The 13,658-nt window shown below is 36.5% G+C and overlaps 1 protein-coding gene across 3 annotated transcripts in view; it reads left to right on the top strand.

The window, feature by feature from the left end:
* The window catches only part of suco (SUN domain containing ossification factor), a 126,482-nt gene that overhangs the window by 76,304 nt on the left and 36,520 nt on the right, over positions 1-13,658 (top strand). For 2 of the 3 annotated variants that reach the window (XM_041790843.1, XM_041790845.1), the window contains 4 exons: positions 6,865-6,885; positions 7,115-7,170; positions 11,866-11,957; positions 12,160-12,225. In XM_041790843.1, the coding sequence (XP_041646777.1) occupies positions 6,865-6,885; positions 7,115-7,170; positions 11,866-11,957; positions 12,160-12,225 (235 nt within the window). The remainder of the gene's footprint in view (positions 1-6,864; positions 6,886-7,114; positions 7,171-11,865; positions 11,958-12,159; positions 12,226-13,658) is intronic. The other variant, XM_041790844.1, reaches the window with a different exon arrangement.

Consider the following 13,658-nt stretch of genomic DNA (forward strand, 5'->3'; position numbering starts at 1 on the left):
GACTAAAACTAGACTGAGACTAACAAAAATAGATCTGTGATGACTAAAACTAGACTGAGACTAACAAAAATAGATCTGTGATGACTAAAACTAGACTGAGACTAACAAAAATAGATCTGTGATGACTAAAACTAGACTGAGACTAACAAAAATTGATCTGTGATGACTAAAACTAGACTGAGACTACCAAAAATAGATCTGTGATGACTAAAACTAGACTAAGACTATCAAAAATAGATCTGTGATGACTAAAACTAGACTGAGACTAACAAAAATAGATCTGTGACGACTAAAACTAGACTGAGACTAACAAAAATAGATCTGTGACGACTAAAACTAGACTGAGACTACCAAAAATAGATCTGTGATGACTAAAACTAGACTGAGACTATGAAAAATAGATCTGTGACGACTAAAACTAGACTGAGACTAACAAAAATAGATCTGTGATGACTAAAAATAGACTGAGACTAACAAAAATAGATCTGTGATGACTAAAACTAGACTGAGACTACCAAAAATAGATCTGTGATGACTAAAACTAGACTGAGACTACCAAAAATAGATCTGTGATGACTAAAACTAGACTGAGACTAACAAAAATAGATCTGTGATGACTAAATCTAACAAAAATAGATCTGTGACAACTAAAACTAGACTGAGACTAACAAAAATAGATCTGTGATGACTAAAACTAGACTGAGACTAACAAAAATAGATCTGTGATGACTAAAACTAGACTGAGACTACCAAAAATAGATCTGTGATGACTAAAACTAGACTGAGACTAACAAAAATAGATCTGTGATGACTAAATCTAACAAAAATAGATCTGTGATGACTAAAACTAGACTGAGACTACCAAAAATAGATCTGTGACAACTAAAACTAGACTGAGACTAACAAAAATAGATCTGTGATGACTAAAACTAGACTGAGACTATGAAAAATAGATCTGTGACGACTAAAACAAGACTGAGACTATGAAAAATAGATCTGTGACGACTAAAACTAGACTGAGACTACCAAAAATAGATCTGTGACGACTAAAACTAGACTGAGACTAACAAAAATAGATCTGTGATGACTAAAACTAGACTGAGACTACCAAAAATAGATCTGTGACAACTAAAACTAGACTGAGACTAACAAAAATAGATCTGTGATGACTAAAAATAGACTGAGACTAACAAAAATAAATCTGTGATGACTAAAACTAGACTGAGACTAACAAAAATAGATCTGTGATGACTAAAACTAGACTGAGACTAACAAAAATAGATCTGTGATGACTAAAACTAGACTGAGACTAACAAAAATAGATCTGTGATGACTAAAACTAGACTGAGACTAACAAAAATTGATCTGTGATGACTAAAACTAGACTGAGACTACCAAAAATAGATCTGTGATGACTAAAACTAGACTAAGACTAACAAAAATAGATCTGTGATGACTAAAACTAGACTGAGACTAACAAAAATAGATCTGTGACGACTAAAACTAGACTGAGACTAACAAAAATAGATCTGTGACGACTAAAACTAGACTGAGACTACCAAAAATAGATCTGTGATGACTAAAACTAGACTGAGACTATGAAAAATAGATCTGTGACGACTAAAACTAGACTGAGACTAACAAAAATAGATCTGTGATGACTAAAAATAGACTGAGACTAACAAAAATAGATCTGTGATGACTAAAACTAGACTGAGACTACCAAAAATAGATCTGTGATGACTAAAACTAGACTGAGACTACCAAAAATAGATCTGTGATGACTAAAACTAGACTGAGACTAACAAAAATAGATCTGTGATGACTAAATCTAACAAAAATAGATCTGTGATGACTAAAACTAGACTGAGACTAACAAAAATAGATCTGTGACAACTAAAACTAGACTGAGACTAACAAAAATAGATCTGTGATGACTAAAACTAGACTGAGACTAACAAAAATAGATCTGTGATGACTAAAACTAGACTGAGACTACCAAAAATTGATCTGTGATGACTAAAACTAGACTGAGACTAACAAAAATAGATCTGTGATGACTAAATCTAACAAAAATAGATCTGTGATGACTAAAACTAGACTGAGACTACCAAAAATAGATCTGTGACAACTAAAACTAGACTGAGACTAACAAAAATAGATCTGTGATGACTAAAAATAGACTGAGACTAACAAAAATAGATCTGTGATGACTAAAAATAGACTGAGACTAACAAAAATAAATCTGTGATGACTAAAACTAGACTGAGACTACCAAAAATAGATCTGTGATGACTAAAACTAGACTGAGACTAACAAAAATAGATCTGTGATGACTAAAACAAGACTGAGACTACCAAAAATAGATCTGTGATGACTAAATCTAACAAAAATAGATCTGTGATGACTAAAACTAGACTGAGACTAACAAAAATAGATCTGTGATGACTAAAACTAGACTGAGACTACCAAAAATAGATCTGTGACAACTAAAACTAGACTGAGACTAACAAAAATAGATCTGTGATGACTAAAAATAGACTGAGACTAACAAAAATAAATCTGTGATGACTAAAACTAGACTGAGACTAACAAAAATAGATCTGTGATGACTAAAACTAGACTGAGACTAACAAAAATAGATCTGTGATGACTAAAACTAGACTGAGACTAACAAAAATAGATCTGTGATGACTAAAACTAGACTGAGACTAACAAAAATTGATCTGTGATGACTAAAACTAGACTGAGACTACCAAAAATAGATCTGTGATGACTAAAACTAGACTAAGACTATCAAAAATAGATCTGTGATGACTAAAACTAGACTGAGACTAACAAAAATAGATCTGTGACGACTAAAACTAGACTGAGACTAACAAAAATAGATCTGTGACGACTAAAACTAGACTGAGACTACCAAAAATAGATCTGTGATGACTAAAACTAGACTGAGACTATGAAAAATAGATCTGTGACGACTAAAACTAGACTGAGACTAACAAAAATAGATCTGTGATGACTAAAAATAGACTATAAAAAATAGATCTGTGATGACTAAAACTAGACTGAGACTACCAAAAATAGATCTGTGATGACTAAAACTAGACTGAGACTACCAAAAATAGATCTGTGATGACTAAAACTAGACTGAGACTAACAAAAATAGATCTGTGATGACTAAATCTAACAAAAATAGATCTGTGATGACTAAAACTAGACTGAGACTAACAAAAATAGATCTGTGACAACTAAAACTAGACTGAGACTAACAAAAATAGATCTGTGATGACTAAAACTAGACTGAGACTAACAAAAATAGATCTGTGATGACTAAAAATAGACTGAGACTACCAAAAATTGATCTGTGATGACTAAAACTAGACTGAGACTAACAAAAATAGATCTGTGATGACTAAATCTAACAAAAATAGATCTGTGATGACTAAAACTAGACTGAGACTACCAAAAATAGATCTGTGACAACTAAAACTAGACTGAGACTAACAAAAATAGATCTGTGATGACTAAAAATAGACTGAGACTAACAAAAATAGATCTGTGATGACTAAAAATAGACTGAGACTAACAAAAATAAATCTGTGATGACTAAAACTAGACTGAGACTACCAAAAATAGATCTGTGATGACTAAAACTAGACTGAGACTAACAAAAATAGATCTGTGATGACTAAAACAAGACTGAGACTACCAAAAATAGATCTGTGATGACTAAATCTAACAAAAATAGATCTGTGATGACTAAAACTAGACTGAGACTAACAAAAACAGATCTGTGATGACTAAAACTAGACTGAGACTAACAAAAATAGATCTGTGATGACTAAAACTAGACTGAGACTAACAAAAATAGATCTGTGATGACTAAAACTAGACTGAGACTAACAACAATAGATCTGTGATGACTAAATCTAACAAAAATAGATCTGTGATGACTAAATCTAACAAAAATAGATCTGTGATGACTAAAACTAGACTGAGACTAACAAAAACAGATCTGTGATGACTAAAACTAGACTGAGACTAACAAAAATAGATCTGTGATGACTAAAACTAGACTGAGACTAACAAAAATAAATCTGTGATGACTAAAACTAGACTGAGACTAACAAAAATAGATCTGTGATGACTAAAAATAGACTGAGACTAACAAAAATAGATCTGTGATGACTAAAACTAGACTGAGACTAACAAAAATAGATCTGTGATGACTAAAACTAGACTAACAAAAATTGATCTGTGATGACTAAAACTAGACTAACAAAAATAGATCTGTGATGACTAAAACTAGACTGAGACTAACAAAAATAGATCTGTGATGACTAAAACTAGACTGAGACTAACAAAAATAGATCTGTGATGACTAAAACTAGACTGAGACTAACAAAAATAGATCTGTGATGACTAAATCTAACAAAAATAGATCTGTGATGACTAAAACTAGACTGAGACTAACAAAAACAGATCTGTGATGACTAAAACAAGACTGAGACTACCAAAAATAGATCTGTGATGACTAAAACTAGACTGAGACTAACAAAAATAGATCTGTGATGACTAAAACTAGACTGAGACTAACAACAATAGATCTGTGATGACTAAAACTAGACTGAGACTAACAAAAATAGATCTGTGATGACTAAAACTAGACTGAGACTAACAAAAATAGATCTGTGATGACTAAAACTAGACTGAGACTACCAAAAATAGATCTGTGATGACTAAAACTAGACTGAGACTAACAAAAACAGATCTGTGATGACTAAAACAAGACTGAGACTACCAAAAATAGATCTGTGATGACTAAAACTAGACTGAGACTAACAAAAATAGATCTGTGATGACTAAAACTAGACTGAGACTAACAAAAACAGATCTGTGATGACTAAAACTAGACTGAGACTAACAAAAATTGATCTGTGATGACTAAAACTAGACTGAGACTACCAAAAATAGATCTGTGATGACTAAAACTAGACTGAGACTAACAAAAATAGATCTGTGATGACTAAAACAAGACTGAGACTACCAAAAATAGATCTGTGATGACTAAATCTAACAAAAATAGATCTGTGATGACTAAAACTAGACTGAGACTAACAAAAATAGATCTGTGATGACTAAATCTAACAAAAATAGATCTGTGATGACTAAAACTAGACTGAGACTAACAAAAACAGATCTGTGATGACTAAAACAAGACTGAGACTACCAAAAATAGATCTGTGATGACTAAAACTAGACTGAGACTAACAAAAATAGATCTGTGATGACTAAAACTAGACTGAGACTACCAAAAATAGATCTGTGATGACTAAAACTAGACTGAGACTAACAAAAATAGATCTGTGATGACTAAAACTAGACTGAGACTAACAAAAATAGATCTGTGATGACTAAATCTAACAAAAATAGATCTGTGATGACTAAAACTAGACTGAGACTAACAAAAATAGATCTGTGATGACTAAAACTAGACTGAGACTAACAAAAATAGATCTGTGATGACTAAAACTAGACTGAGACTAACAAAAATAGATCTGTGATGACTAAATCTAACAAAAATAGATCTGTGATGACTAAAACTAGACTGAGACTATCAAAAATAGATCTGTGATGACTAAAACTAGACTGAGACTAACAAAAATAGATCTGTGATGACTAAAACTAGACTGAGACTAACAAAAATAGATCTGTGATGACTAAATCTAACAAAAATAGATCTGTGATGACTAAAACTAGACTGAGACTACCAAAAATAGATCTGTGATGACTAAAACTAGACTGGGACTACCAAAAATAGATCTGTGATGACTAAAACTAGACTGAGACTAACAAAAATAGATCTGTGACGACTAAAACTAGACTGAGACTACCAAAAATAGATCTGTGACGACTAAAACTAGACTGAGACTACCAAAAATAGATCTGTGATGACTAAAAATAGACTGAGACTAACAAAAATAGATCTGTGATGACTAAAACTAGACTGAGACTAACAAAAATAGATCTGTGATGACTAAAACTAGACTGAGACTACCAAAAATAGATCTGTGATGACTAAAACTAGACTGAGACTAACAAAAATAGATCTGTGATGACTAAATCTAACAAAAATAGATCTGTGATGACTTAAACTAGACTAAAATGTAATGTAGTTTTGGTCTGACATTCTAAATATTTGATATTTCTCCACTGTGGGTTAATCTGTCAAAAACAACACATCTGTATCTATTCTGTCTCTCAGCTGTAGAAAGCAGGGGCCCCAGGTTTGGCAGAGAACACATTACCATGATTTGGTACCAGATTTAGGCAAAAGAATAAATGCTTGGACTAAAAGTTCAGACTAAAATGTGAGGACTTTTCATGGACTAAGACTAGACTAAAACTAAAAAGGATAGAAATGACTAAAATGGGACTAAACCTAAAATGTATTTGATTTAAAGACTAAACTAAGAATAAAATCAAAAATAGCTGCCACAATTAACACTTCAATTGTAGGAATGTCCCGTATTGTCCTCACGTCTGTTCCCGTTAAACGCTGTCAGCGACTGCTGATTAGAGTCGTCCCATTTAAAGTGAGAAACAGGACTGAACCTCACTTGAACTTTTTAAACCAAGAATGATGAATAGGATTGTTCAAACATGGCCTTAACGTCAACTTTTCACTGCATTAACTCAGTAGTTAGGCTCTTCTCGCTGCATGTGAACGTACTGAGCATGTGCGTCAGCGTGTGTGATGCCTGAGCTGCTCGTAGCTTGAATCTGTCTTTACTGATCTCTGTCTGTGTTTTCTTTCTCTCTCTCTCTTCCTGTCGTTCTGCTGTCTTCCTCTCGCATCAGATGTTCATCAAGTACATAAAGGTTAGCACTCTTCCTCTCTGTCAGAGCCTAACATGCACGCTCATGATGGTCTGTAATGGGTGAGCTCTAATCCATAATGCATGTTTGATGATGTAACGGCACACACAGCTTTATCAGAGATTCTCTTCAGGTGTTTGGGGGGTGTGGGGGTTTTGGGCACATATTCTTTAACTCTGTTTTTATCACCATCCTGAGGTTTAGTCTGACAGTTTCTGATTTCTCCCTTCAGGTTGAACTCCTCTCGCACTTTGGATCAGAACATTTCTGCCCGCTCAGCCTCATCAGGTAAGAAAAGATGCTCCCGCTTCCTGAAACGTCCTCGTCTTTAGCACTGGCTCCTAGGATCTATCACCATCTCCAACACTGGTCAGGGTGGGGCCGGTTTATAGAGGTGTAGGAAAGAGCTGATCATGAGGCACACTGACCTTGACCTTTGAACTATGACATCCAAAATCAATGAGTTCATCCCTGAGTCAGAGTGAACATCGGTGCATAGTTTGAAGCATCGTTGAGATCACGTTAAAGGAACTGCCTGGACCCAGAAACATGACGCCTCGGCCTGGACTACTTCCTGTAGTGAGGCTGAAACATAAAGGCATGAAATAAATCATTTTAAAGGGTTCTGCTTCTGATTACGCTCAGTGAAGACGAGGTGTAAACGCTCAGGTCTCTGCCTCCTCCTCTCTTCTTTAAACCAGTGGTTCTCAACCTTGGGGTCAGGACAGTGGTCCGGCTCATCTCAGGGGCAGATGAATCTGCGTACAGGGATGAGTTCAAAAAACCGTCATCATGGTGCAGCATCAACAACCTGGTCCTCAACACAACAAAGACTAAAGAAATAATAGTGGACTTCAGGAGAAACAGACCCTCAGCCCATACACACTAACGGTGGAGAGGGTCTCGGACTTCAAGTTCCTGGGCCTGCACCTGAATGATGACCTGACCTGGAAAACTAACACCACAGCGCTTATCGAAAAGGCACAGCAGTAGGGCTGAGCAATTAATGGCATATTAGATTAAATCCCAATATGGCACGCTGCAATTTTCAAATCCCAGACAGTGCAATATTTCTTTAACCAGAAAAGTGTCAAAATACCAGTTTGATACAATCTTTTTTTCTTTATGCTTTATACCAGTGTTACTCAACCCTGCTCAACCAAAGAGCCAATTTGTTGAAAGGTACCTTTCCTAGAGCCACAATCTAAGAGGTGAAAAGTGGCAAAAAATGGCTTGAAGTAGCAATAACAATAAGTTAAAGGTGGCCAAAATGGTGAAAAAAGCTACAAAATGGGTGAAAATGAGCAAAAATGGGGAGGAAAAGGTCAGAAAGTAGCAAAAATGGGTGAGAAATGACAAAAATAAGTTACGGTTGGCATAAAATGGTCCAAAAGTGGCAAAACAGTGAAAAAAATGAGTGAAAAGTTACTTAAATGGGCAAAAAGCGGTCAAGATTGGCTGAAATGGACAAAAACTAGGAATAAAGTGGTATTTAATAACAATAAGTAGCTTGAATGGGTGAAAATGCAGAGAAAAAAGTGTGAAAAGGGGCAAAAATGGGATATTAATGGCAAAGAATGGGTAGAAAAGTAAGGAAAAGTGGTATTAAATGGCAAAAGATAGTCCTAATAGGTAAAAATGGGATAGAAGTGGCAAAAATGGGCAAAAAAGTTGGAAAAAAGTGGTATTCAATGGCAAGAGGTAGCTTAAATGGGTGAAAAGTGAAGAAACGGGTGAAAAAGTGCAAAACAGTTTCCCTTTTTTAAGGTTTTCTGGGGGAATAATATTAAAATTACGACACAAAAGAGCCACATGTTGAGTATCACTGCTTTATACATTATTAAAACCCTTCAATTATCTTTTATTATTTTATTTTTTACAAAAATCTTACTTTTCTTGCTCAAGCATTTATTTTTCTTCTTAAAAATGAGAAGAATATGAGAAATGATCGCCCCCTTCATTAAAGCAAATGATATCAAATTGGCTTTAGTAGCCAAAATGGCAGTAAGATGTTTTTTTTCTAAATGTAGCCCTAGTTTAAACTCATCTAATAATGTACTCGTTTTAATATGGAGTGAGTTCTTGCTGATGTTTGTCAAACAGCAGAAAAACTGAGGAATCTAAATAATCGCATTTCAAATCACAATCGCAATATTGCAGGAGAAAATTGCAATTAGATTATTTTTGCAAATCGTTCAGCCCAACACAGCAGCGACTGTACTTCCTGAGGGTCCTGAAGAGCAACGCCCTGGCTGAGGAGCTGCTGGTGTACTGGCGTACTGGATCCCAGTGTGGGTCTCCAGCTGCACTGCTCAGGAGAAGACAGCTCTCCAGAGGGTCATCAACACAGCACAGAAAATCACAGGCTGTGCTCTCCTCTCCTTAGAGGAGCTGTTCAGGTCCTGCTGCCACAGGAAGGCCCTGGGCATCCTGAAGGACTCATCCTACCCGGCACATCACCTGTTCCAACTTCTACCCCCTGGAAGGTTCAGGACAATAAGAACCAAAACAAACAGACTGAAAAACAGCACCTATCCCAGGGAGTTTCAATATAAAATGAGAAACTGCTCCAGCACTGAATAGAACTGCAAAAAATTTTCGTTGTACGTTGTACAATGACAATAAAATGATTCTGATTCTGATTCTGATTCTGGGACCCCCTTGGGGGTCACGAGACACTGAGAAGGGGTCTCCAGTTGCCCTAAAAAAACAAATATACTTTTTAATGACACTGTTGCCACTTCACACAAATTTTGTCTAAATGTTTACCCCTTTTCATCATTTTTTCCCACTAATTTTGACACATTTTTTACCATTTAACATCTATTTTTATCAGTTTTAAACTCTTCACCACTTTTTTGCCTGTTTTTGCCACTTAAGCTTTATGTTGCCTTTGTTGACCCATTTTTGCCACTATTAACCCCCTTTTACCCACTTTTTACACCCAATTTTAACCCCATTTAAGCATTTTATATGCTCATTTTTGCTAGTTTCACTAATTTCTGCCAGTATCTGCCTACGTTTTCTTTCTAAGTTAACCCATTTTGCCAAATTAAAACAATTTCAGCTACATTTTAACTCCTTTTACCACTATTTATGCCCATTTTTGCCACTTTAACACATTTTTGCCTTTTTTTATGCCATCTAATTTTTTTCCACTTCTAAACTCAACTCTAAAACACCCACAGTTGAAACAACGTGCTGTACATAAATAGACAAAACAATGCAGGGATGAAACAATTAAACAATGAACACTAAAACAATTTTCATTGTTTTAGAACAGTTTAAGAACAATGAAACAATGACTTAAACCAAACAATAAAACACTAAAACAGGAGCAGAGTGTCATGTGGGGTTGAGCCAAGGAATAAAAACGTGTTTTAAGACGAGATTTAAAGATGGACAGTGAAGAGGCTTGTCTAATGTGGGAGGGAAGCTCGTTCCACAGTTTGGGAGCAGCGATAGGAAAAGCTCTATCCCCTCTGAGCTTCCATTTTGACCTCGGTACCTCCAGGAGCAGCAGATCAGCTGACCTGAGGCATCGCAGGAGGAAAGGCATCACCTTACCTAAACCATTTCTGCTACTTTTAAAACCCAGTTTCACCACCCTTTCCACCATTTTTGCCATTATTAACCCATTAAAGCAATTTTTAAACAATTTTATGAAATATAAATATCACATCTTAACTTTATGATGGACCATGGTTTTACTGACCTCCATGGGCCCCCAGACTGGGCGCCAGCAAGCTCTCCCATTTATCTCCCATATGAACGGCTTGTCTGCACATGACTATTCCAAATTGTGCATAGCCATGTTTAACCACCTTTAGGTACAGTGGGGGTCCCCTGTCTCTGGCACCTTTATTTCGGGGGTCCCCTGTCTCTGGCACCTTTATTTCGGGGGTCCCCTGTCTCTGGCACCTTTATTTTGGGGGTCCCCTGACTCTGGTACCTTTATTTGGGGTCCCCTGTCTCTGGCACCTTTATTTCGGGGGTCCCCTGTCTCTGGTACCTTTATTTCAGGGGTCCCCTGTCTCTGGCACCTTTATTTCGGGGGTCCCCTGACTCTGGTACCTTTATTTGGGGTCCCCTGTCTCTGGCACCTTTATTTCGGGGGTCCCCTGTCTCTGGCACCTTTATTTGGGGTCCCCTGTCTCTGGCACCTTTATTTCGGGGGTCCCCTGTCTCTGGCACCTTTATTTCGGGGGTCCCCTGACTCTGGTACCTTTATTTGGGGGTCCCCTATCTCTGGTACCTTTATTTCAGGGGTCCCCTGTCTCTGGCACCTTTATTTGGGGGTCCCCTGTCTCTGGTACCTTTATTTCGGGGGTCCCCTGTCTCTGGTACCTTTATTTCGGGGGTCCCCTGTCTCTGGCACCTTTATTTGGGGGTCCCCTGTCTCTGGCACCTTTATTTCGGGGGTCCCCTGTCTCTGGCACCTTTATTTCGGGGGTCCCCTGTCTCTGGTACCTTTATTTCGGGGGTCGCGGGCTGAAAAGGTTAAGAACCCCTGGTTTAAACCACACCTTTACCTTCAGCAGTTCTTTGGGTTTAAACGACTCCAGATCTCCTTAAGTCCAGAGTGCCCTCTGCCTCCAGGTCTGTCTCTGATGGAGTCTGATCCCTGCTGCATTCACTGAATTCAAAGTGAGGTTTTAGATGTCTGGAGGTTTTCTGCACATCTGCCGTCTCACAGAAACATGCTGTGGATAGATGTCGGTAAGACGCAGGCCAACATGTGCTGATGTGTTTGTCAGGTCAGCGGGGTCACTGAGGGCGTGTGTTTGAGTTTAACAGGGCTGTCAAAGCCTCTGGCCCAGAAGAAGCTCCAAATAAACTCATCAGTAAACTTAGCGTGGATTCTAAGAACCTGATCTGGTTGAACTACGCTGTTTTTATCCTCAAATGTGTGTCTGACTCTTCTGTGCTGTAGGAATAGTTGATTCTTGTTTGTGTAACAGCGTGTGCTTCTGTGGTTTTTAGGGTATTTGGTACGAGCATGGTGGAGGAGTACGAGGAGATCGCAGATTCTCAGTACCCCTCAGAGAGACTCGAGTACCTGGATGAAGACTATGGTAAGAAAACAAGATCATGGCTGCTCCAAGTTCAACATTTACTCATTGAAACCAGCTCCCTAGCCTTTCCTCCACAGGACGAGGTCGTTTTCTATCTCAGATTCCTTTAAGAATGTCGTTTATATCAGGATTTAATGGGAGGGATTTCCAGTGTATGCATGTGTTTCTGTTGATCTGACCTTCAGCGTGTCCTTCCCTTCAGATTTTCCTCCAGGATATCAACCGTCAGAGGACAAGGCCTCCAAAAACCTGCTGGGCTCCGCTACAAGTATGTACACAGGAGCGACACACACTCAGAGCATTTACACATGAAACTCCAAACCACTGCTGCTGGGTACTGTAGGAAAACTCCAGAACTATTTCAGATTTAGTCTTTGTGTTGTCATGAAAATGTTCCTCTAGTTTTAGTCACAGTTTAAGCATTTTCACTCGACTAGACCCGGGGTGTCAAACTCAAGGCCTGGGGGCCAAATCCGGCCCGTGGTGTAGTTTCCCCGGCCCACCAGATCATGAAATATTTTTATTATAACTGGTCCACCAGTATGAGGTCTGGAGATGTCTTCCAGTATAAAAATGTAAAATTAATAATGATGATTTATTATATCCTTGTTGAGTCATAAAGATTATAAAAAGTAAACTGTGAAAATAATTTAATAAAAATGATTCATGTTTTCTCTATATTTTCAATTTTGCATCTCACAGTTATGACTAAAAGTTATGGTTTTGACGTTTAATGTCATATTTTAACCTTTACGTCTCATAACTTTGACTTTTTATATCATATTTTTATCTTTTAGATTCATAATTTAAAGTTTTAAACCCTTTTTAGACCTTTTAAAGTCATGATTTTGACTTTTATCTCATGTTTCAACTCCTAACTTTAACTTTTATCTCATTTCTTACCTAAAAACTCATGATTTTTAATTTTATCTCACATTTTGACATTTTAAACTCATGATTTCTATGTTTACCTCATATTTTGACTGTTAAAAATCATGATTTTTAATTTTATCTCCATTTTTGACTTTTAAAATTCATAGTTTCAGTGTTCTATTTCTTATTTTGCCTTTTAAAAAAACATGTTTTAACTTTAAATGTCATCTTTTAACCTTTAAAACTCGTGATTTCTAATTTTATCCCAGTTTTTTGACCCTTAAAATCATGGTTTTGAATCTTATCTTGGTTTTTGACTTTTAAATTCATAGTTCCAGTATTCTATTTCTTATTTGCCTTTTGAAAACCTTATTTTGACTTTAAATGCTGTGTTTTTACCTTTAAAACTTATAATTTTGTCTTTTTTCTCATCTTTTTTTACCTTTAAAACCCATGATATTTAATTTTAATTCATATTTTGACATTTAAAACTCATTATTTTGAAGTTTACCCCATAATTTGACCTCATATTAATCATGATTTGGAATTTTATGTCAGTTTTTGACTTTTAAAAACCTTATTTTGACTTTAAATGTCATGTTTTTAGTTTTCAAACTTCAAAAGTTGACTTTTATCTCAGATTTTGAGTTTGTTACTTATCATGTTCACCTTTTAATCACAAAATCATTTATCATCAGTGCTAGGTTTTTACCCCTATGATTCATTTCTGGTGAAAATGAGGTTGACATTTTATGGTTAAATATCGACCCTGTTAGGCCCTCAGGTTAGACCCAAGTTCAGAATCCGGCCCCTGTGGTTGAGTCTGAC

The sequence above is a fragment of the Cheilinus undulatus genome, linkage group 7 (genome assembly GCF_018320785.1).
Source record: "Cheilinus undulatus linkage group 7, ASM1832078v1, whole genome shotgun sequence".
Taxonomy (NCBI): Eukaryota; Metazoa; Chordata; class Actinopteri; order Labriformes; family Labridae; genus Cheilinus; species Cheilinus undulatus.